The sequence below is a fragment of the Bos javanicus genome, chromosome 8 (assembly GCF_032452875.1).
Source record: "Bos javanicus breed banteng chromosome 8, ARS-OSU_banteng_1.0, whole genome shotgun sequence".
Taxonomy (NCBI): domain Eukaryota; kingdom Metazoa; phylum Chordata; class Mammalia; order Artiodactyla; family Bovidae; genus Bos; species Bos javanicus.
This window is the reverse complement of record NC_083875.1, coordinates 23,898,649-23,924,578: the sequence shown is the minus strand read 5'-3', so window position 1 is coordinate 23,924,578 and position 25,930 is coordinate 23,898,649. Positions and strand designations below refer to the sequence as shown.

Sequence of the window (25,930 nt, the reverse complement as noted above, 5' to 3'; positions counted from 1 at the left end):
GGTTTTACTAAAGAGATTCATAGTGGGAACTGGTGTAGATGAGGAAGTTGAGAAATGTTTCCCTGAGAAACCGATGATTAATCTATATGTAGAGTTCATTGTTTCTGGCAAAGTAGGCTGCACAATAGCTGGTAAGTCGGAAGGCTAGTCCTGCTAGGGGGAACTGAATTTCTATGCATTAAAAATAATCACTGAGTCACTAAATGTTAAACCCCCTTTGGATGAGGAAACAGACTTAGAGAGGTTAAATGATTTACCCAAAACTCAGCGAGTTAATGAAGGTAAGGGCTTGCACTCAGATGTCCTCATTCCTCATCCAATATTTTGTCTACTGTGCAGAACTGCTTCCTCCTCTAACTTTGCTTTTTAATGCTTTGCTTCTTTGCATCAAGGGAAGTATGCCAGGAGAGATAACACTGAGTCAGCTGAACAGTGGCAAAAATAGTAATTTAATCATCAGAAAGTGTTGTGAACCATTATTGCTTTGTCAGTAAACAATACAGAAAGTCACTCTTTTCCTACCTTCAGCGAGAACACACAAAGGATAAATTGGCATCCACAGGGTTTGACTGAACCATGTCAAGACAGCATAGGATATTCCAATGACTGACAACATGCTGTAAGTGTACCTGAAAGGAGACAAGTTTGCTCATCAACATTTGCTGCTGGTGTCTGGGAAATAACAGGAGAAGAAAACACTTTACTTTGTAACTGAATACACAGGTAAAACCAGAGAGCATGCAAATTCCTTACTTTATTTCCTGTAATGTAAGCAGGAGAAGAGGTAAAAAAACGGATGGAGAGGAACCATGTCAGTCTGGCTTGTCTCGTGGGGTGGATCATAGATAATTATAGAGGTAAAGAGGAAAAAATGTAACTCTTGTCCCTTAGCAAATTACAGTTACAAGTTTCCTCAAATAGTGACTTCAATTTCACTTGGAAGCCAAACCCATTTTATACAGCAGCTAAGTTTCTTAAGACAGACAGACCTATAAATATCTATGGAAATAATTTTAAAACTTTTTTTTAAAATGGGCCATCCTGTGTAAACAACTAAATAACGGGCCTTAGGAGCTTGTGTTGAGTACAGGAGGTGATTTTAAACCTGCCTTTGTGATGTAACAGATGAAGTAGTCAATATCTTTTTATTTCTCAAGCTTAAGCATACATCAGAATCACTCAGAGGGCTTGCTAAAGCACAAATTGCTAGGCATCTCCAGAGCATCTGATTCAAGGGACCTGAGAATTTGTATTACAAACAAGCTCCAGGTGATGCTGAGGCCACTGGCCCAGGGACCACACTTAGAACTACTGGCGCAGGCAGTGCATACATACGGCAAAACAAATCCAAAACTTGGAAAACATGAATGCAGTAAAGTAAATCTTTCACTCACTCCAGGACCCTCCTTCCATTTCTCAGAGGCAATGTCCAATGCCAGTTTCTTATATACTCTTTCCAAAATCCTTTGCCTATGCTTATCTCTGTGTATACACTATATATAATATACATCAGTAATGTAAGCACTCACCAAATATGGCATGTTATCAAACTTTTTGTTCTTTACCAATACAAGGAAAAAATGGCATTTCACTACTTTGATGTTTTTTTCTTTTATTAAAAGAGTAGGTAAGAATCTTTGCATATGTTTAGAAATCATTTCTGTAGAAGTCCAGTGTGTCTCTTTTTTGCTGTTGCTTGTGGTTTGGGTTTTAAACCTAAAAATCCGTCGTCAAATCCAAGATCAAAAACCTTTACCCTTATGTCTTCTTCTGAGTTTTATAGTTCTAGCTCTTCTGTTTATGTTTTTAATCTATTTTGAGTTAATTTTTATATATGGTGTGGAGTAACAAACTGAATTCCTTCTTTTGCATGTAGATATCCAGTTGGCCCAGCATCATTTGACTGAAAGATTATTCCAAAAGACTATTTTTCTCCACTGAATGATCTTGGCATCTTGTCAACAATCAACTGACCATAAATTCGGAAGTTTATCTCAGAATTATCAATTCTATTCCATGCTATATCTTTATGTCTGTATCACACTCTTGATGTGTGCAACTTTTTTTACTTTGTAGTAAGTTTTGAAATTGAGAAGTGCGAATCTTCTAACTATGTTCTTCTTTTTCAAGATTCTTTTGGCTACTCTGGTTTCTTGAGGTTTCCATATGTGTTTTAGGATCAGCTTCTCAACTTCTGCATTGAATCTGGAATGCAGAAGATCAACTTGAGAACTGTTCCATCTTAAAAACATTGTCTTCAACTCACAAACATGGGACATCTTTCCATGTATTTAGATCTCCTCTCATTTCTCTGAACAATGTTTTTAGTGCACTACTTGTGCACATCTTTGGTTAAATTTATGTCTAAGTACTTTTTAGATGCTATTGTACATGGAATTGTTTCCTTAATTTTATTTTAGGATAGGCCCTTGAAAATGGGTAGAATACATTTAATTTTTGTAAAGCTGACCTTTGAAAAACACAGATTTGAACTATGTGGGTCCACTTACATGAAGATTTTTTTCAATAGTAAGTACTGCAGTGCTACACTCGCTGGTTAGTTGAATCCAGACACAGAACTGCAGACAGAGAGGAACTCTATATATGAAAAGTTATATATGGATTTTCAACTGTGCAGAAAGTCAGCACTCCAACCCTCACATGTTCAAGGGTCAAATGTATATCCATTTTGTATTCTACAACTTTGCTGAACTAGCTTATTCTAGTGCTTTTAGTGAATTCCTTATGATTTTTTAACATAAAATTGTATCATCTGAGATAATTTTACTCCTTCCTTTCTGATGTAGATGACTTTTATACCATTTTCTTGCCTAACTGCCATGCCTAGAACTTCAGTGTAATGTTGAATAAAAGAGACAAGAGTAAACATTGTTGTCTTGTTCCTGATCTTTGGAAGAAAGATCAGTCTTTCACCATTAACCATCGTGTTACTGTGGAGTTTTCACAGATACTTTCATCAGTTTCAGGAAGTTGCTTTTCAAAACATCATTCTAAGGTAAACTTGGAAGTTAATTCTACCCCCATTTTACACAGGAAAAAAAGAGTTTCAATATGGTTAAGCAGTTAGGAATTTCACTCCTAGGTTAAGAGAAATGAAAACATATGTGCACACAAAAGCTTGTACATGGATGTTCATAGCAGTATTCCTCCTGACCAAAAAGTAGAAACATCCCAAAGTCCATCAGCTGACAAATGAATGAATAAAAATTGGTATATCGATGTAACAGAATATTATTCAGCCAAAAAAGAAATAAATATTGATACCTGTTACAACACGGCTATACCTTGAAAACATTATACTAAGTGAAAGACACCAATCACAAAAAGCACATGTCATGTGACTCCATTTATATGAACCATCCAGAACAGGCAAATCCATACAGACAGTATATTAGAGGTTGCCAGAGGCTGGAAGGAAGAGGGAAGGGGGCATGACTGCTGATGGATTTGGGCTCCTCTGGGGGGCAATGAAAATGGTCTCAAATTAGATAGTGGTGATTGTTACACATATCTTTGAATAAACTAAAACCAACAAATGTTATACTTTAAAAGGGTAAATATTAAGGTCCATGAATTATCCCACTGCTGTTATTTTTAAGATTATGTGATTTGTCCAAGCATAAGTAGTAGAGGTGAGGTTCATCTTGAGATCTTCTACTTCTATGTCCCAAAGTCTTTCCATCACATCACAATACTACTCTCAATGCCAAAACTACTTTGTTCTCTAATGGGTCTACTGAACTTATCTGAGACTGGACTGATACTGAAAGAAGTGAGCATACAGAGAATAAAACATGAGAAAGCCACAGTTCCCTGGGACATCCCTGGAAGTCCAGTGGTTAAGACTTCCCCTTCCAATGCAAGGAGTGAGGGTTTAATCTCTGGTCAGAGAGCTAAGATCCCACATGCCTTGTGGCCCAAAGGACAAAAGCATAAAACAGAAGCAATATTGTAACAAACTCAATAAAGACTTTAAAAAATGATGTACATTAAAAAAAACAACAACAAGAAAGCAAGACACAGTCCCAGATGAGGCTCCATGTCTCATAAACAGGAACTCACAGGCTATAAAAGTCCCTAAAGTTTGCCCCAAGTCCACAAATCTTTCAGGTAAAAGTGAGAAATAACTAAGTTATATATAACAAAGAATTATAGTCATTTTAATTCAACAAAATATTTCATTTTAATCATTCTACTTAGAATATGTTAACTCAGCCAAGATTTTGACAGAAAGAATTTATATAACCTCTGCTAAAATGCTGTGGACTTTTGTTACCCATTCACATCCAGGTCTTTCCAGCAAGAGGGACAGTTCTCAAGAAGTAGCAGTTAGGAACCTCTCCAAAGTGAGCCACTGTGCAAAGAGGCTATTTTACACCATTGCTGGTAGAGATACTACTAGGCTCATCTTATTGCAAAGCTTTAGAATTTAGAAGTCAACATAACACCAACTAGGACAAGGATTCTAAACCTGAGGTCCAAGGATTCCCAGTGAGCTCATGAACGAGCTTCAGTTATTTGAACCTGCTGGAGCTGTATACACATGTTTGTGGAGGTGTGTTTTTCACCCCAGAGAGATAAAGCCCTATATTTAAAATACTCTTGAAACCAACTTTGTAAATTGTGACTGTGATAGAAAAGTCTGGCTTTGTTTATTAAAGTAACATGTACTGGAGCAATTGCAGAGAATGCCTTTCATTAGCAAACAGCTGTGAGGTTTATTCCCAATTGGTGTTATGCCTGAATGCACTGATTTGCTCTTGTAATACCATGGTAGGTTTTCATTATCTTTGATATGCCCATTATGGAGAGCATAAAAAATACATTTCCATATCAAGATAAAATAATATGAAAAGAGGTTATGTACTTATCTCTGAGCAATCAAACACAGGCAACTAATACTGGTTTCACTGTAGAAAGTAATCTGGCTTTAAGAGGTTATTTTGCCTCCTTACCTAACCATATCCAATAGATTCCAAAAGATGAATAACACACACACCACGTATTTCTCTTGGACTTCTTCTTGACTGGTGATCACCATAAAGAGGACAATTATTCTTTCTGTGAGCTAACAAAAGAAATAGCAAAGTCAAGAATTAGGATCATCTGTATAGCATGTAGGTAATTTTCTAATTTTAAAAACCAAAGTTCCTCTTAATAAATATGCTTTAACTCTAAATATGTATGTTATACAATTAATATTATCTCTGGGGGAGTAAGGTTATGGATGAATTTCATTTCCTCCTTTTTGGTTTCTTTTTTTCTGTATTCTCCAAATTGAATGTAATGGATAAAAACATAACAGATATTTCATCTGAATCACAGCATGTCCCTTCTTGTGACACATGAACACATGGTTTTACTCACTTTGACAAGCTTTCACTGGGTGTCCACTATATATCAGGTGCTAAGACAACATATACAATGAAAAGCCTCATCCTTGCTACACAGGGCAGCACCAGTAAGAGAATGTGGGGCAGTCACTACAGCACAGTGTGAATAATGCTGTCATTTAAAGGGCCATGTGTGGGAGGAGAGGTGGGGGAGATAGACTGTGTGGGAAAAGGATGCAGAGAGATACATGGAGACAGGCAACATTTCAGCTGGATCTTGAGGAATGGACAGGGTTTATCAGGTAGACTGGATAGGAGAGTGGGCATCCTGGGGAGCAGCCAGAGCAAAGACGTGGAGGTGTGAAAACACAGCTGTGCTGGGGGCCAAAACATCCCTGAGGGCCAGAAAGGAAGTGCACAAACAGAACCATGGGAGATAAAACTGAAAACATGCTGCTGGTGAAGAGTTTTGAATGTCAGGCCAAGAAATTTCCATTTCATCCAACCAAGAAGCCACCATAGTTTTTTTTTTTGGGGGGGGTGGGGTGGGGTGTGGTGCAGGGGTGTTGAGAGTTGAGAGGTGGGAAATAATATAATCCTAACCCTCATAAGCTAGTGGAAAGTGAAAAGAATTCACAAATTCATATTTTTTCCAAGTCAGTAAGCATTTGTAAATCACTGAGAATTCACACACTTATGGCTTAGCTCCTATTACTGACCTCAAAATACACATTCCTCTTTCCAATCTAAATATATGTATTCTTATGCTGTATTAATATACTTCGTATATTCTGCATTTTTGTTGGCTTTTAACAGAATATTTTACTTTCCTCACAGTGGTCACAGGAAACTATCCCTGAGATTGCGAGAGCATATTAGTGATAAAGACGAGGGCTGACTTGTGTCTTTCAGTAGCTGTCTTTATTTTTAAAGTGGATCAGGGAGAAAAGACTTGGATAATCTGTGACTTTGAATCACAGCCTGTTAGTCCTGGAAAATCACCTAGTGCAGAGAAATCCAAAATTTGCCAATATCAGGCCAGAGGATCAGAAATTCACATGTAGAAGCTGTATCAGCGTGCTTATAACCACATTGGTGAGTCAAGAGGGCCCTTACTTAGCTAAGGAAATTAGACACAATTCAAACCTTAGTCAATCGATGGAAGCTACCTACCTGGCAGTTTTTCTTTTGTTAATCTTTCTTTCAATGCTCTAGTTTCTTGACTTAACCATATTTATGTAATGAAGTAGACGTAACTGAAATGATTAATTACTGAATGACCCGAGCTTACTGCTGTGACATACAGCAACCTTCAGATAACAAGATCTTAGCAGCAAACAAGTACTTAGGCACTGCCTAATCTTACATTTCATCAGTGTCTGCTAATTGGGAAAATTATCTAATTTTTGATCAAAATCTCAGGAGATAAACACATGAATGTGTACACACAAACACAGTTCTAATTACATGGCTGACTACTGAAATAAAGAACATAAAGTGAAAGTGAAGTCGCTCAGTCGTGTCCGACTCTTTGCGACCCCATGGGTGGTAGCCTGCACCAGGCTCCTCCGTCCATGGGATTTTCTAGGCAAGAATACCGAAGTGGGTTGCCATTTCCTTCTCCAGGGAATCTTCCCGACCAAGGGATCGAATCCAGGTCTCCCACATTGTAGACAGACGCTTTACCATCTGAGCCACCAAAGAACATAAGCTACTTCTGATAAGACAGATCTCTAGGAGCCCTGCTAGATACATACCCAACCCCACCTTTTTACAAACAAGGAAATTGGGAACCAGAGAAATCAAGTGATTTGCCCAACCTAGAGGCAGACCTGGAAACATATATATCCTGAGTCTCCTGGCTTCCAGAGTTGTAATGCCAGGCTGCCCCTCAATTGATGAGTAGGGAGGGAAAAGACTCTCCTACAAGGGGCTGGAGCTGCACAAAGAAACACTGTTGAAAATAATCACTTAAGGGACTGCGGTACATCGGTGATGGAATCCCAACTGCATAGGAGAGGCAATAAGCATGCCCCCCAGAACACAACCACATCCATACAGGTATGTGAAGACCCATCACCCCCTCGACGATATCCATCTAATTAACAAATTATCTGATGGTTATTTAACTCTATCTTGACCATTCAATGGGAAGACAATGGGAGAATATAGTTGGCAATATTCCTAAATTGGTTAAAAAAAAAAAAATTACTGGTTACTTTGTGCTTGTGTCTAAACACATGCCATCTCATTTAATCTCCATAACAACCCCAGGGAGTGCTACTGCCATTTTATGCCTTTTACAAAGAAAGCGCTCTTTGTAGTCATTTTACAAAGTGAAAATGACTTGCTACAGATGTGGAAGCAAAATCTAGACCATGTCATTCTAAATCCTTGTTCTGACACACTGAGACATTTTCACCTTTGCTTTTTAATGGGCTAGAGCCATCCCACATTGAAGGTCAGGAAGGGCGGCAGTGAGGAGATACACCTCGTCCAAGGTAAGGAGCAATGGCTGCGCTTTGCTGGAGCAGCCGTGAAGAGATACCCCACGCCCAAGGTAAGAGAAACCCATGTAAGACAGTAGGTGTTGCAAGAGGGCATCAGAGGGCAAACACACTGAAACCATACTCACAGAAAACTAGTCAATCTAATCACACTAGGACCACAGCCTTGTCTAACTCAATGAAACTAAGCCATGCCCGTGGGGCAACCCAAGACAGCCGGGTCATGGTGGAGAGATTTGATAGAATGTGGTCCACTGGAGAAGGGAATAGCAAACCACTTCAGTATTCTTGCCTTGAGAACCCCATGAACAGTATGAAAAGGCAAAATGATAGGATACTGAAAGAGAAACTCCCCAGGTCAGTAGGTGCCCAATATGCTACTGGAGATCAGTGGAGAAATAACTCCAGAAAGAATGAAGGGATGGAGCCAAAGCAAAAACAATACCCAGCTGTGGATGTGACTGGTGATAGAAGCAAGGTCCGATGCTGTAAAGAGCAATATTGCATAGGAACCTAGAATGTCAGGTCCATGAATCAAGGCAAATTGGAAGTGGTCAAACAAGAGATGGCAAGAGTGAATGTCAACAGTCTAGGAATCAGCGAACTGAAATGGACTGGAAAGGGTGAATTTAACTCAGGTGACCATTATATCTACTACTGCGGGCAGGAATCCCTCAGAAGAAATGGAGTGGCCATCATGGTCAACAAAAGAGTCCAAAATGCAGTACTTGGATGCAATCTCAAAAACGAGAGAATGATCTCTGTTCATTTCCAAGGCAAACTATTCAATATCACAGTAATCCAAGTCTATGCCCCAACCAGTAACGCTGAAGAAGCTGAAGTTGAACGGTTCTATGAAGACCTACAAGACCTTGCAGAACTAACACCCAAAAAAGATGTCCTTTTCATTATAGGGGACTGGAATGCAAAAGTAGGAAGTCAAGAAACACCTGGAGTAACAGGCAAATTTGGCCTTGGAATACGGAATGAAGCAGGGCAAAGACTAATAGAGTTTTGCCAAGAAAATGCACTGGTCATAACAAACACCCTCTTCCAACAACACAAGAGAAGACTCTATACATGGACATCACCAGATGGTCAACACCAAAATCAAATTGATTATATTCTTTGCAGCCAAAGATGGAGAAGCTCTATACAGTCAGCAAAAACAAGACCAGGAGCTGACTGTGGCTCAGACCATGAACTCCTTATTGCCAAATTCAGACTTAAATTGAAGAAAGTAGGGAAAACCACTAGACCATTCAGGTATGACCTAAATCAAATCCCTTATGATTATACAGTGGAAGTGAGAAATAGATTTAAGGGCCTAGATCTGATAGATAGAGTGCCTGATGAACTACGGAATGAGGTTCGTGACACTGTACAGGAGACAGGGATCAAGACCATTTCCATAGAAAAGAAATGCAAAAAAGCAAAAAGCCTGTCTGGGGAGGCCTTACAAATAGCTGTGAAAAGAAGAGAAGCGAAAAGCAAAGCAGAAAAGGAAAGATATAAACATCTGAATGCAGAGTTCCAAAGAATAGCAAGAAGAGATAAGAAAGCCTTCTTCAGTGATCAATGCAAAGAAATAGAGGAAAACAACAGAATGGGAAAGACTAGGGATCTCTTCAAGAAAATCAGAGATACCAAAGGAACATTTCATGCAAAGATGAGCTCAATAAAGGACAGAAATGGTATGGACCTAATAGAAGCAGAAGATATTAAGAAGAGATGGCAAGAATACACAGAAGAACTGTACAAAAAGGATCTTCACGACCCAGATAATCACGATGGTGTGATCACTGACCTAGAGCCAGACATCCTGGAATGTGAAGTCAAGTGGGCCTTAGAAAGCATCACTACGAACAAAGCTAGTGGAGGTGATGGAATTCCAGTTGAACTATTTCAAATCCTGAAAGATGATGCTGTGAAAGTGCTGCACTCAATATGCCAGCAAATTTGGAAAACTCAGCAGTGGCCACAGGACTGGAAAAGCTCAGTTTTCATTCCAATCCCAAAGAAAGGCAATGCCAAAGAATGCTCAAACTACCGCACAATCACACTCATCTCACATGCTAGTAAAGTAATGCTCAAAATTCTCCAAGCCAGGCTTCAGCAATATGTGAACCATGAACTTCCTGATGTTCAAGCTGGTTTTAGAAAAGGCAAAGGAACCAGAGATCAAATTGCCAACATCCGCTGGATCATCAAAAAAGCAAGAGAGTTCCAGAAAAACATCTATTTCTGCTTTATTGACTATGCCAAAGCCTTTGACTGTGTGGATCAAAATAAACTGTTGAAAATTCTGAAAGAGATGAGAATACCAGACCACCTGATCTGCCTCTTGAGAAATCTGTATGCAGGTCAGGAAGCAACAGTTAGAACTGGACATGGAACAACAGACTGGTTCCAAATAGGAAAAGGAGTTCGTCAAGGCTGTATATTGTCACCCTGTTTATTTAACTTATATGCAGAGTACATCATGAGAAACGCTGGACTGGAAGAAACACAAGCTGGAATCAAGATTGCCGGGAGAAATATCAGTAACCTCAGATATGCAGATGACACCACCCTTATGGCAGAAAGTGAAGAGGAACTAAAAAGCCTCTTGATGAAAGTGAAAGTGGAGAGTGAAAAAGTTGGCTTAAAGCTCAACATTCAGAAAATGAAGATCATGGCATCTGGTCCCATCACTTCATGGGAAATAGATGGGGAAACAGTGGAAACAGTGTCAGACTTTATTTTTCTGGGCTCCAAAATCACTACAGATGGTGACTGCAGCCAAGAAATTAAAAGACGCTTACTCCTTGGAAGGAAAGTTATGACCAAGCTAGATAGCATATTCAAAAGCAGAGACATTACTTTGCCAACAAAGGTTCGTCCAGTCAAGGCTATGGTTTTTCCTGTGGTCATGTATGGATGTGAGAGTTGGACTGTGAAGAAGGCTGAGTGCCGAAGAATTGATGCTTTTGAACTGTGGTGTTGGAGAAGACTCTTGAGAGTCCCTTGGACTGCAAGGAGATCCAACCAGTCCATTCTGAAGATCAGCCCTGGGATTTCTTTGGAAGGAATGATGCTAAAGCTGAAACTCCAGTACTTTGGCCACCTCATGCAAAGAGTTGACCCATTGGAAAAGACTCTGATGCTGGGAGGGATTGGGGGCACGAGGAGAAGGGGACGACAGAGGATGAGATGGCTGGATGGCATCACTGACTTGATGGATGTGAGTCTCAGTGAACTTGGGAGTTGGTGATGGACAGGGAGGCCTGGCGTGCTGCAATTCATGGGGTCGCAAAGAGTCGGACACAACTGAGCGACTGATCTGATCTGACTCTCATATAATGTCTATCAGTGAACCAGTGAAGTTGCTCAGTCGTGTCCAACTCTTTGCGATCCCATGGACTGTAGCCTACTAGGCTCCTCAGTCCATGGAATTTTCCAGGCAAAAGTACTGGAGTGGGTTGCCATTTCCTTCTCCAGGGGATCTTCCCAACCCAGGAATTGAACCCAGGTTTCCTACATTGTAGGCAGACACTTTACCATCTGAGCCACCAAGGAAGCAGATATAAAGTCTAAGTCACAGTCTATTAAAAAAAAAAAAAAGCCTCTCCTGAAAAGTTAAAACTTAAAAGAATCTCCTTGATTTTCTGAATCAACACCAAAACAATTTTCAAGAATATATTTTTAAAATTTATTACTTTCTTTACATATAATAGTTGACTAGTTATTTGTAATTTTAGACAAATCCTATGAGAACATGACAATTACTAATACAGGGTCTTGTAATATTTTGTGCAACTCAAACAGGCAGAATAAAAGCACAGTGAAAACACTAACTTGGGCCACATTAAACATGGTGGTAATGCAGCCAACTCAAAAATATGGTAACTATAAAACTATTTTGCAGTTTTATGTTCTGTTTGGGAATTCTGAACTCCAGATTAAGCCATGACTAAAATTAAAGTGTTCTTTGTCAAAGAATTTAATTTGTTAAAATTAAAATGTTACTTTTTAATGGCAGCTAACAAATTAGTTAGAAACTATTGAAGGGGTAAAAATCATCCTTCAACTATAGAGAGACTTTCTACAGTCTTAAAAATCAAGTAGTTATTTAATTAGTCTTTGAGTAGTAGCTTCAAAGACTATTACATTACTAAAAGGATAACCCAAACTACTTTAATCCTATGAACTTTTGTTGAGAACTTCAGAAACATACCCTTAAATGTTGAAAAGTCACCAATTATTATCTGTAAGACAAAAGTATTTAAATACTATTTGTATATATTTATTTATTCATCAAACAATAGATATTTATTGAGTGCACTATTCTGAATCCCAGTGGACATGGCAAGATGAACAAGATCAAATCCCAGCCTATGAAGTAGGCTATGTCCCAGCCTATAAGGACATAGGTACTTATAGACAGATACTATAAACAAGTGTAGCATAATAGTTGAGTGTTCAGAAAAACGAACCCAAATCCAAATTTTTGCTCCACCATTTACAATTTTGTGAACTTGGGTAAGTCATTTAACTTTTGTGTTAAGTCATTATACTGAAGATAAAAATAAGTATAATTTAATGTAGTAATTAGTATATTTTTAAGAAAATATGTTTTTCTTGTAGATAGTCAAGACTATCAGTAAATAAAAAAGTTAATCTCAGCATCTTTAAAATTATACTGTGACTAAAACTCTCTGATGATGGGAAAGATTGAAGGCAAAAGGAAAAGAGGCAAGAGAGAATGAGGAGGTTGGATGGCATCACTGATTCAATGGACATGAGTTAGAGCAAACTCCAGGAGACAATGAAGGACAGGGAAGCCTGGGGTGTTGCAGTTCATAGGGTCGCAAGGAGTCAGACATGACTTAGCGACTGAACAACAACAATAGCTTTAAAACTATCACACTGAAGAAATTCCTGATCAAATACAAAAGGTACAAAAAAGAAAAAAAAAATCCTACCTACAGAGTGTATATAATTCATTTTCAGGAAGCAAAGCTTTGAGAATCTCATAGCATGACACTATCCTCAGTACAGTTTTCATCTCTAACAATATAAGCCTGTTCCCAACTCAAAACTGGAGAGAAAATTATATGATTTCATGGGGGGGGGGAGATTATTTAATCTAGCAATGCAAAGAAGCACCTGCTTCATGGATTAAAAGAGATTAGGGTGAAACTTTGCTGTGTTTCTAAAAGGGTTTGTTTTAAGACACTCTCCTTGGGGACAGACTTTACATTTTTTCTTACAAAATCTGCGACTGTGAAATCTTTGGAGTGGTTTCTGACAACAGACTCCTGTTTGTCCTTATCAGAAATAGGATGTGCTATTGGCAAAAATAAGGATTGTTCTTGCAATTTGAGCTCACAAATGGAATTTCTGTATCACAAAGTGGAATTTCTGTATCACAATAATGTGGGGGTGATAATTCCCAGGATTTTGATTTACAGATTTAAAAACTGTGTCAAATGAATACATGTGCAGCAGTGTTTATTGTGATGCAAAGGTCAGGGGACAGAATTTAGCCATTTTAATTCAGTTGTGTACAAAGTCTTTGCATTTCAAGCCTCTCTCAAAAGCTAAAGGAGTAAAGTGGATAACTTTGAGGGTTTCCTAAAGGCACATCAGCCTAATGTCAATAAGAAAGGTTAATTTTGTGGATTATTTTCCCCTCTCCTTGAGTTGAAACATCCTAAAGCTATTATATATCAACAAAAACCTCTTTCTCAGGCTTCTACACAAGCAAAGTCAGAATAGAGTCCTTCAAAATCAGTATTTCAAGGCTGATGGTATTTCCGCTCCATAAAAGCCAAGTTGTTTTGATTAAATCTACTAAAATACTAGTTTCCAATTCAACTTTTTAAAAAAATCAAGCTAATAAAATATGCACACTCATTTGAGAGCAAGGGATTGGAAAGCAGAGATGCCTAGTTTTCAATTACCACTTTTAACTATAGTTATATGCTACTTTTGGACCTTTTTACTTTCCCATTTTACAATTTTAAAATATCAAAAAATTTTTTCCTGATATAATTTTAATTGGCTTGTGTTTACAAAAATGGATGTATGTAAACAACTATTTGTTGCAGTTTTGCTCTTTTCCCCTAAACTGTATTTTTAAAAAATATATAAAATATACATCTCTGTTAAACTATCATAGTGTTACTGTCAATAGGTTTTACCCCCTCTTTCTCCTTTAGTTAGTGTTAGTGTGTTAGTCGCTCAGTCGTGTCTGACCCTTTGCGACCCCATGGACTGTAGCCCACCAGGCTCCTCTGTCCATGGGATTCTCCAGGCAAGAATACTGGAGTGGGTTACTATTTCCTTCTCCAGGGAATCTTCCCAACCCAGGAATCAAACCCAGGTCTCCTGCATTGCAGGCAGCTCCTTTACTCTCCAAGCCACCAGGGAAGCCCTTTCTCCTTTAGCAACTGTAATATTAGAAAATCACAACGGCTTTTCCCTGTCAAATAAAGATGTGTATAAAACATTTTAAAATGTACAGAAGAAAACAAACATATTTTTGTGAGATACAAAAATATATACACACACATATATATGTATATACACACACACACACACACATATATATATATACACATACCACCATCAATTGATATTATACCTGTGATCCTAATTGCTCAACTAGCTAATTGTTCCTACTGCTTTGGGGAATTACTCATCTTCATATTTTGGCAAAGCAGTTTACAAAAAGGACAATTCCATTGTGACTTACCAGTGTCACAAAGGTAATGTCAAAATATTAACACACACGAGCAGAATTCTCTTCAATCTACTTCAAAGTAGCTAGATATTGTGCATTTTTTCAAAATACTGTATGCAATCAGCTATGAGTACTGTATGAGTAGCTTAGCCACATTCTTAACTACAGTTTCTTCATTTAAAGATGGGGAAACAGGAAAACCAAGAACGATTACACAGCTTTAGAGTTTTGTTTGGTTACTTTAAAGAAGGGGCCTCAGAGTCATCTTATAATGTGGGAATTCTTCTAGCTGTCTGCAGAATTCTAAGGAAAGGGGTTAAAATGAAACTTTGGACCTGACCACATGGGTTTTTGAAGCTTTTTCAAACATCATGTCTATTCTGAAAACCATAGAAAAGATAGTAAATGAACAAAAGAAACAGGACAGATAAAATCTCAAAGAAATAAAGAGGAAGATAAACATAACAAAAATTTAATAATAATCGGCCCAGGATGAGAATAACTGTCTTCCCTACTATGAGGATTCCCTGATTCCTCCCAACAACAAAGACTTAAAAACCATTTGAGCCCCATCGACAGGAGACTTGGCCTCCTCACATTCAAATAAAAGTGCCAATATATACTTGCCATTATTTTTTAATTACCAAACCAGGATACAGTCCAATTACAAGTGATCATACTTCTATAAATCAATAGAGTTGCAATTAATAGAGATTAAAATCATGCTTAAATATCCTGGAATTTCTAGAACTGCAAGAAATCAGATTTCTAATAACAATTTCTGTTATTGGACAAGCCTACATACTTTTGGAAAGCAGAAATACTGTACAGATTTTTGAAACATATTCAAGGTGCTTTTCTTTCTTACAAATTTACCTGTCCAGTTTCTCATTTGCATTTCCTACTTTGGAAATAACTTTGAAACTGTTTTACCATAAAATTAGTATTATCCACTTTAGCCTAAAAAAGTAAAAGTCCAAAAAGGTATGCCAAAAGAAAATATGACTTAGATTCAGATGAATTTGATCATAGTCCAAGAAAAATAATTCCATATGCTAGAATACAGCTTTCACTTAACCTGGGTTAATTCTGTTGTCTAAAATTAGCATTTAGTTGCTAAATTGTGTCCAAATCTTTTGTAACTCCATGGACTGTAGCCCATCAGGCTCCTCTATCCACCAGATTTCCCAGCAAGGATATTGGAGTGGGTTGCCATTTCCTTCTTCAGGGGATCTTCCTGACCCAGGGATTGAACCCATATCTCCTGCTTTGGCAGGCAGATTCTTTACCACTGAACCACCTGGGAAGCCTGTAAATTTAATGTTAAGCAATGCTATTTGCATCTTAAGTTGTTTACAGATAATACATATCAATAAATCTTGTTCCTAAATAATATGCTTCTTCTGGGACAGATGTGTACCCCTTTTCATATTGTAAGGACATACATTACAGGTAATTCCATCTAGGTCTTAGCTAGCTAACTAACTATTCTTAGTTTGTACTCTAGATATTGCCCCAATTTTTACTTTACATTTGATATTTCAACACTAAAGTAACTTCATCCTAATACTATTTCTCCACTTCTAATGAAAAAGCAAAATTAAAAATCTCCCATCAACTTGTAATGCAGAGTTCTCGATAGGCTCCTTAGGTTTATACTCTGATTTCCATCTTTTAAACTTTCATGATATTTCAGCAAATTTTAATATAAGGATCTATGCCACTATTTCATTCAACAAAATTTAAGGTGTTTATGTTCTAAGCATTTTGCTAGGTGCTGGCAATACAATCAGATTCTAACATTTTAATTATTTTTAAAACGCAAATTTGCCACATTTAGTTATCCATTTTTTTAATTTATTTTACAAATTGTTAAAATTATACAAATGAAAATACTTTTTTCTGTAAATTTTAAATGTATGTTCATATAGCCACCTAACCCTTATCTCTCCTTGTGGAAAATATCACTTTTTAATTTTTCTTGCCTTAATTCATTAATGCTTTCCTATACTAAATCTCTATCAGTGAATTTCCCATCTTCCTTCAACCTGCCTTTAAAAGGAACATGGTCATCTAGGGCTCAAGACATGGCAGAGGAACCAACGATACCTAAAATAACAGCAGCAGCTACCAGGTATTGTATTCTTAACTAAGTGCTAGGAACTTATCCCACCCACTTTCTCAGTTACTCCAGAAGATACATGCTATTTGCATATCACATGAGAAAATGAAGCTCAGAACAATTACATTACTTGTTTAAACTTATATAACTAAGAGATAGAACTGGAATTTGAAGCCAGTTCAGTTCAGTTCAGTTGCTCAGTCGTGTCTGACTCTTTGTGGCCCCATGAACCGCAGCATGCCAGGCTCTCCTGTCCATCACCAACTGCCAGAGTCTACCCAAACCCATGTCCATTGAGTCGGTGATGCCATCCAACCATCTCATCCTCTGTCATTCCCTTCTCCTCCCGCCCTCAATCTTTCCCAGCATCAGGGTCTTTTCAAATGAGTCAGCTCTTCATATCAGGTAGCCAAAGTATTGGAGTTTCAGATTCAACATCAGTCCTTCCAATGAACACCCAGGGCTGATCTCCTTGCAGTCCAAGAGACTCTCAAGAGTCTTCTCCAATTTGAAGCCAAGTCTACAGCATTCCCAGGTCTGTACAAGTAGTGAAAGTCGCTCAGTGGTGTCCGACTATTTGCAACCCCATGGACTATACAGTCCATGGAATTATCCAGGCCAGAATACTGGAGAATCCCCTTCCCTTCTCCAGGGGATCTTCCCAACCCAGGGATCGAACCCAGGTCTCCTGCATTGCAGGAGGATTCTTTGCCAGCTGAGCCACAAGGGAAGCCCCTGTACAAGTAGATGCTATACTAAATAAACACGAAAGACCACTCCTTTGCAACTGCATTCAGTAAAAGGGGCAGAATGAACAAGAAATGGCTGGGGAGTATTCTAATCTTGGACTTGGATGAAGGGTACCTTTTTTTTTTTTGCAAATTTATTCTTTTCCAGGTAATGTATGTGGCATCCTTTTCCCTAAAGAGCTGGATGATGGTGGTTAATGTATCCCAGTGTAGGTAGAGGAGCCAGGCACCAAACCCCAAGTCTGAATGGCTCCCATCCTATGCCCTTCCTCTGTACTACACCGCCCAAGGCCGTGGCATAGTAAGACTGGGCAGTGGCTATGAAATCTCGTCCCAGCAGAGGATCACTATAGTGCTGCACAAAGCAGCAAGCATCATTTCTCTGAATGCTTCCAACTGGCAATTCTAACTGTGCAGTGTTTTACAATGAGGTCATTTTTTCATGGAATTCTCCATGTTAGTGACTTGGGTTGCACATTAGCAAAGGTTGGCTTTTTCACTGTCACAAAGTCGAGTGGCTGTAAACAGAACAAAGTTATGTATGCAACAGATTCTACAATATAAATAATGTGATTAAGACCTACCTGCAAAATCCTAGGAAGAAGATGGTTTGATTCAATGCCAACATATATGTGCAGCAACTCCAAGAGGGAAATAGACTGGCAAAGTTGCATCACAAGTCCAATTGCATAAAAAGTGTCAACCATTGAATCTGTGTCCAGTGAATTAAAAATACAGACATAGTAAGTAAAATCTAGATCACAACCCAAATCCAGGAAGCAGTTTGAAATACAACTGAGATTCCTTACTTCATTTTCCTTTGTACATGTGAAAAATTTCCTAGATTTCTAAATTACAAATACTATGTAACCAAAGAAAGCACAACATATCATTGTACAGTTTAATTGCTCCTCTTCCAAAAAGAATTTGAAACTTGAAAAGGAAGGCTCTATGACCAAAGCTAAAGCATTTATTCCCCATTTATATGATTCTAAAGGAATTCCAGCATAAAAGTAAACAGACTCTGGACTACATCAGTGAAAACAGGCTGAAAGTGAGTTTATTAGAGAAACTGCTGTGCCCACTCCTTGCCTATGGACAAGAAAATGACAGAGATGAGAAAATATGATTTCAGAGATTTATGAAAATGACATTAATGATGCCATGATATCAAATAACATCTTCCATTTATATAGCATTTATGTCCTGCACATACATGGTGAGGGCTTTCTGGATTTTTGTGAGTAGGGCCCATTGCAGAGGGCTCCAAACAAATACTACATTTGACAGAGCTGAAATGGACGGAAACAAATGTCTCTCTAAATAGAATAAATGTGCTGGTTTTTAAATGAAATCCTGCCATATTAAGAAACATCTAGGGAAATCTTTATCGTCTTCACTCCCTAGTTATCATTCACATGATAGTAATTTATCAAAGGGTTTCTCTTCTCAGCAGCTCTATGAGGTAGACATTCTTATCATTCCCACTTTATAGATGATTCCTGAGACATACACAGTCCTGCACTTGCCATAAAAGCATGATCAGTCACACGGCTCCCTGAAGGAAGAAGGAAGCTGGTGTCTATTCCAGGTGCTTGAGTGCTGTTGAGCTATTTAATTTATATACTGATTTGGAAATTGTACTGACCCCCCACACAGTTCTTTTCAAGCTACCTTCTGTAGAAATGGGTTGTGTTTCTTTAATAAAATGCAACTTCTCTAATTATGGATGGCGAGATCACAATTAAGAAAAAATACACTGCTGACTAAGGCATTTCCCCCCACTGGAAAGGCCAGGCAGCATAAGAATAAATTCATGTCTTGTTACTCATATTGTGAATGGCCTATAACTGGCCCTTGAAGCCACAGCTAACTTCCAAGGTCTAGAAGTGATGCTTTTTTCCTAAAAACAAAAGGAAGTTTTCCAAACACCTGTGTTGTCCTCTGCTTGAGGACTCCCAACACTCAAAGTTGAAACACAAGCATCAAGTTATATCTTTGGAGGTTCTTAACAAAGGCAAGAATTTATCCGCAAATCTGCAGTTAAAAAAAAGCAACATCAAATAGTTATGGTATCACAGAAATAGATTAATTTTCTCATGATATTGAAGGCTGAATTGATGAGCAGAGCATGACTTATCCCAGATATATACTAATGTTTGTTTTTAGCTGAAACCAGCAACTGCTCAAATTGTCAAGTCATGCAACACTTGCAAACTGTGATGACCCTTATCCATGTGGGGATGGAAAATGAAAAGAATTTTATTTTGACAGTCATTTAATGATTTGTTGTTTTTTTTTTAATTTAAATGCATTTAAAATCTTTACTTTCAGGAAACTGGAGAAAGCTTATGACTTAAACCTTTAGCACTAACTCCCCTATATGTGATGAGTCATCTACAGAATGTGTCATTTTCCTATGGACACATTGCCTTTTAAAAGGATTAAATAGAAGAATGGGGAATATAGAGTTTGTCTTTCATTTGTTAGTAGTTTCCAGTTACCTTAAACCTGGGGAATAAGAAACCAGAGAAGAACTGGTTAATTTCTAATTTCTATGCAAAAAAAAAAAAAGTTACACAGGAATTTACAGATTTCTTCAACACACACCAGATCTGCTAAGGTTTGGTGCAGAACCAAGAAAGGAAGAGTGAAATGGTACGCCTCAATGCCATGTCTATGTTTTCAGGGCAAATGCCTACTCAAGGAGAACGCACTTCCCTTTCCCTCATTTTACTTACCGCCTCCTCCAAAAAGGTTTTGGTTTTTGCATTAAGAATGAAGCATGCTTACTGAAAAAATATGCTCACTAAATTTCAGAGAAGTGAAGGATATTAGGTGAAGTTCACAGAAGTTAAATTATAACTAGGACTAGGTGAAAATGAGGATTAAAAGTTAAAAATTCAAAACTGTTTTGGGCTTTTACCTTTTCCAAATGAAAAGAATCTGACTGTCATATTTGTAAATATCCAGGAGTGGCCGCAGAACTGGATTAAGTAGTAGATGAAAAGATAGGCATTCTTCCTATACCTACAATAAATACAAGAAAATACTTCCTTTAAACACATTAAACACTTCCTTTATAATCACCTTTTCAGCATTATACACATGTATTTTAACTAATTTACTGGCCAATCTGAGCGAGCAAGAGACAATTAATCCATATCCGAGTTTTTAATTTGGATACCCTTCTAACCCCCATGAGATTTTGAAAGCACACACTATCTGTTACAGTGACCATCCTGGGTTTGTTTAAAGCCAGATATGGTTCTATTTCAACATTCACTTTCATCTGTGATAAACCTCTAACTTTGCTGCTCCCCAAGGGATAAAAGCAAGCATTGCAAAGTTAGCTTTGAGTATTTTTGAAAAGAAAATATGGATGGAGAGAGGCCCATGTGGTCAACGTGTTCCTGCTAAGTGCATAACTTGAAGGATAACTAGTTTATAGTTACAAGAAGGGAGTAGCAATGGCGGCATTCCCAGGCAGGGTAATTCAATCATGGAATGTCAGGTCCATGAATCAAGGCAAATTGGAAGTGGTCAAACAGGAGAGGGCAAGAGTGAACATCGACATTTTAGGAATCAGCAAATTAAAATGGACTGGAATGGGTGAATTTAACTCAGGTGACCATTATATCTACTACTGTGGGCAAGAATGCCTTAGAAAAAATGGAGTAGCCATCCTAGTCAACAAGAGAGTCTGAAATGCAGTACTTGGATGCAAGCTCAAAAATGACAGAATAATCTCTGTTGGTTTCCAAGGCAAACCATTCAATATCACAGTAATCCAAGTCTATGCCCAGACCAGTAACGCTGAAGAAGCTGAAATTGAACAGTTCTATGAAGACCTACAAGACCTTGCAGAACTAACACCCAAAAAAGATGTCCTTTTCATTATATGGCACTGGAATGCAAAAGTAGGAAGTCAAGAAATACTACCTAGAGTAACAGGCAAATTTGACCTTGGAGTACAGAATGAAGCAGGGCAAAGGCCGATAGAGTTTTGCCAAGAGAACTCACTGGTCATAGCAAACACACTCTTCCAAAAACCCAAGAGAAGACTCTACACATGGACATCACCAGATGGTCAATACCGAAATCAGTTTGATTACATTCTTTGCAGCCAAAGATGGAGAAGCTCTACACAGTCAGCAAAAACAAGACTGGGAGCTGACTGTGGCTCAGATCATGTACTCCTTATTGCCAAATTCAGACTTAAATTGAAGAAAGTAGGGAAAACCACTAGACCATTCAGGTATGACCTACATCAAATCCCTAATGATTATACAGTGGGAGTGAGAAATAGATTCAAGGGATTAGATCTGATAGAGTGACTGAAGAACTATGGATGGTGGTTCGTGACATTGTACAGGAGGCAGGGATCAAGACCATCGCCAAGAAAAAGAAATGCAAAAAGGCAAAATGGCTGTCTGAGGAGGCCTTACAAATAGCTGTGAAAAGAAGAGAAGTGAAAGGCAAAGGGAAAAGAAAAGATATACTGATTTGAATGCAGAGTTCCAAAGAATAGCAAGGAGAGATAAGAAAGCCTTTCTCAGTGATCAATGCAAAGAAATAGAGGAAAACAACAGAATGGGAAAGATTAGAGATCTCTTCAAGAAAATTAGAGATACCAAGGGAATTTTTCATATAAAGATAGACACAATAAAGGACAGAAATGGTATGGACCTAACAGAAGCAGATATTAAGAAGAGGTGGCAAGAATACACAGAAGAACTATAAAAAAGATCTTCACGACCCAGATAATCATGATGGTGTGATCACTCACTGAAAGCCAGACATCCTGGAATGCAAAGTAAGTGGGCCTTAGGAAGCATCACTACGAACAAAGCTAGTGGATGTTGGAATTTCAGTTGAGCTATTTCAAATCCTAAAAGATGGTGCTGCGAAAGGGCTGCACTCAATATGCCAGCAAATCTGGAAAACTCAGCAGTGGCCACAGGACTGGAAAAGGTCAGTTTTCATTCCAATCCCAAAAAAAAGGCAATGCCAAAGAATGCTCAACTACCACACAATTGCACTCATCTCACACGCCAGTAAAGCAATGCTCAAAATTCTCCAAGCCAGGCTTCAACAGTATGTGAACCGTGAACTTCCAGATGTTCAAGCTGGACTTAGAAAAGGCAGAGGAACCAGAGATCAAATTGCCCATTGGATCATCAAAAAAGCAAGAGTTCCAGAAAAACATCTACTTCTGCTTTATTGACTATGCTAAAGCCTTTGACTGTGTGGATCACAATAAACTGTGGAAAATTCTTCAAGAGATAAGTATAGCAGACCACCTGACCTGCCTCCTGAGAAACTTCTATGCAGGTCAAGAAGCAACAGTTAGAACTGCACATGGAACAACAGACTGGTTCCAAATAGGAAAAGGAGTATGTCAAGGCTGTATATGTCACCCTGCTTATTTAACTTATATGCAGAGTAAATCATGAGAAATGCTGGACTAGATGAAGCACAAGCTGGAATCAAGATTGCCAGGAGAAACATCAATAACCTCAGATATGCAGATGACACCACCCTTATGGCAGAAAGCAAAGAACTAAAGAGCCTCTTGATGAAAGTGAAAGAGGAGAGTGAAAATGTTGGCTTAAAACTCAACACTCAGAACACTCAGATCATGGCACCTGGTCCCATCACTTCATAGCAAATAGATGGGGAAACCATGGTAACAGTGAGAGACTTTATTTTGGGGGCTCCAAAATCACTGCAGATGGTGACTGCAGCCAGGAAATTAAAAGACTCTTGGTCCTTGGAAGAAAAGTTATGACCAACTTTTAATATGCTAGACAGCATATTAAAAAGCAGAGACATTATTTTGCCAACAAAGGTCTGTGTAGTCAAAGCTATGGTTTTTCCAGTAGTCATGTATAGATGTGAGAGTTGGACTGTAAAGAAAGCTGAGCACAGAAAAACGGATGCTTTTGAACTGTGGTGTTGGAGAAGACTTTTGAGAGTACCTTGGTCAGCAAGGAGATACAACCAGTCCATCCTAAAGGAAATCAGTTCCTGAATATGCTGAAGATGAAACCCCAATACTTTGGCCACCTGATGCGAAGAACTAACTCATTTGAAAAGACCTGATGCTGGGAAAGATTGAAGGCAGGAGAAAGGGTGACAGAGGATCAGATGGTTGGATGGCATCACCGACTCAATGCACATGAGTTTGAATAAACTCTGGGAGTTGGTGATGGACAGGGAGGCCTGGCGTGCTGCAATCCATGGGGTCGTAAAGAGTCAAACACCACCAAGCCACCGAGCTGAACTGATTTCTGAATGCATTTTTGTGATTGGGGTCAGTACCTTACCACTGCCTATTATAGTTTGCAAGAGTAGATAGTTTCTTTCACCAGGCACACACAGAAAGCAGTTTAAGGGCCAGAAAAGGGAAGTGAAGCTGAGTTTGAAAATTGGTTGATGGGGATATGACTAAGAAAAGATGAACAGATACACGTTTGAGGGGGTCAGAGGAAGCACTGTTTCAAGTGTTGTCTCTAGTTCTAAAAAGTGGCGGGAGTGGCCGGATCAGGGTAGACAAGATTTTTTTCCTAGCTGGAGATATGAAACCTCTGAGAAATAAAGCAAATAAATTGAGAAGCAGATAAAATGTAGCTTGATGAGCGCACTCGGGTACCCCTACAGATGACTAAGGCACTACTAAAAAAGTAGGGGAAAGGACTGCCTCCCTGAAACCTACAGCAGTCACTTGGCTTGTGGGATAAACATAGACATCCCAGGCTCTACCCTCATATCACTGAATCAGTTTTTCTGGAACCGGGGCCCCTGAAATCTACACGGGTGCTTGGTGCTTCTGCAGCAGGTAGAGAAAAGGAAAGGGAAGCGCTCCAGGTCGGAGGAACGGGAAGAGAAGAAAGACCGCAGAGAGCATACAAAAGGAAGGGTGGCCACGCAGCCTGTCCTTTCTCTGCTGTAACATGGGGAAAATAACAGTTATTCCTAGGGTTGCCGAGAAAATTGTATTAGCTAGTATCTGTCCAGAGCCCCAGGGAACGTGAGGCGTAAGGCTGCTCCGGCGCTGGCGGGTGCTCACACGGAACTATGTGGGCACCACCCACACCCGCCCACCCGCACCCCTCCCGCTGCCGGCCCCTCCTCCCGACCCCCTCCCCACCCTCCGGGCCGAGCGCCCTACCTGGGCTGCAGCCAGGCGGGCAGCGCCACGGGTCCCATGGGCCGCCGCCACCAAGTCTTCCAGCGTCGTCCAGAAAGGAACACCCACCGGGGAGCGCGGGAGGAGTGGCTGAGTGGCTGGCCTGCCTGGCGCAGAAGGGCGGGGCCTCTCCTCACTCAGCAATTTACCAAAAAAAAAAAAAAAAAAAAAACCCAAGTCGTGCAACAGGCACCAGAAGAAAACCAAGTTCGTGAAGTTCCTGAGGCGGCAAGAGCCAGCAGCACCACGACTGCCAGCGGGGTTCGGCTGGTGCGCGAGGCTGGGCTGGGCTGGAGGGGACCCTAACACACCCTAGTCCCAAATTAAGGTTCACCAGGCTCCTTACCCAGCTTCCCAGTCTTTGGGTTGAGACTCCCAGTTGCAGCCTGGAGGAAGTCAATAGATCCCACCCCTGACCCCTGATCTCCAGAAGCGTGCAGTCAAGCAGTCCCAAAGCCTTCTGGGATGCGTGAGCCCCAGCTGGGCGCCTCTCAGGACCCTCAGCTGTGAAAGTCACGATTCGGCGAGGATGCCTGTGAGCGCGCCTTCCCTCACACCTTTTCAGTCAAAAGGCCTGATTCCTCAGGTATCAGACTCCCTTGCCGTTAATCTCTCCTGGATGCACTCAGTTCTTGCTCTTGGGGAGCGTTTGATCTAGAGGAGAAACTGATTTACAAGCGAACACTGGTGGCTAATCAGTCATCGGTGTCATCAGTGCCCAGGCCAAGCAGCAAGAGAGGAAGAAAGTCCTGGATGGCCTGGAGAGAGGGGAGGGAAGGCAGAAGGACTGCCAAGAGGGAGTGATCTTTTATCATTAAACACAGCCCCCATCTACAGCTCCTCCTTCTCTTCCACAAGCCCAGGGCATTTACCAGTTTCACCCCTCCTCCCGGTGCCGTGTTGGACTTTGCTTGTCCCTCCCTCCTTTCTCTCTCTCTAGTTAGGTACCCTCCCCTCCTCCCCGTCCCCCACCCCGACTCTATTTCCTCTAAGGTCTAACAGGGACCATCTTTTCCCTTTGCCACCCCCTTATGCCATAGCACAGACACTTCCACATATGGTTTTATCTCCATGCCAATGACTGACTGTTCTTAAAACCATACATAAAAAGTAACAAAGTATACCATTTCACAGTGATCTTAAGAAAAATTAAATCCAGTGGTTGAATATCCTGAGTTTGGATATTTATCCATCCATCTATTCATCATCTTGTCCCTGCATTTTTTCCCCTCCCATTCCCTGGCAGTCTCATTTTTGAATGCCGGTACTTCCTGTGATA

The 25,930-nt window shown here is 39.6% G+C and overlaps 1 protein-coding gene across 1 annotated transcript in view; it reads right to left on the bottom strand.

Moving 5' to 3' along the window:
• Positions 1-24,745, bottom strand: part of HACD4 (3-hydroxyacyl-CoA dehydratase 4) — a 28,709-nt gene extending 3,964 nt beyond the window's left edge. The window contains exons 1-5 of the mRNA XM_061425190.1: positions 24,634-24,745; positions 20,386-20,489; positions 18,044-18,171; positions 4,977-5,089; positions 523-629 (exon numbers count right to left, since the gene is read on the bottom strand). Of these exons, the coding sequence (XP_061281174.1) occupies positions 523-629; positions 4,977-5,089; positions 18,044-18,171; positions 20,386-20,489; positions 24,634-24,671 (490 nt within the window). The 5' untranslated portion in view covers positions 24,672-24,745. The remainder of the gene's footprint in view (positions 1-522; positions 630-4,976; positions 5,090-18,043; positions 18,172-20,385; positions 20,490-24,633) is intronic.
• Positions 24,746-25,930: the final 1,185 nt, after the last annotated feature.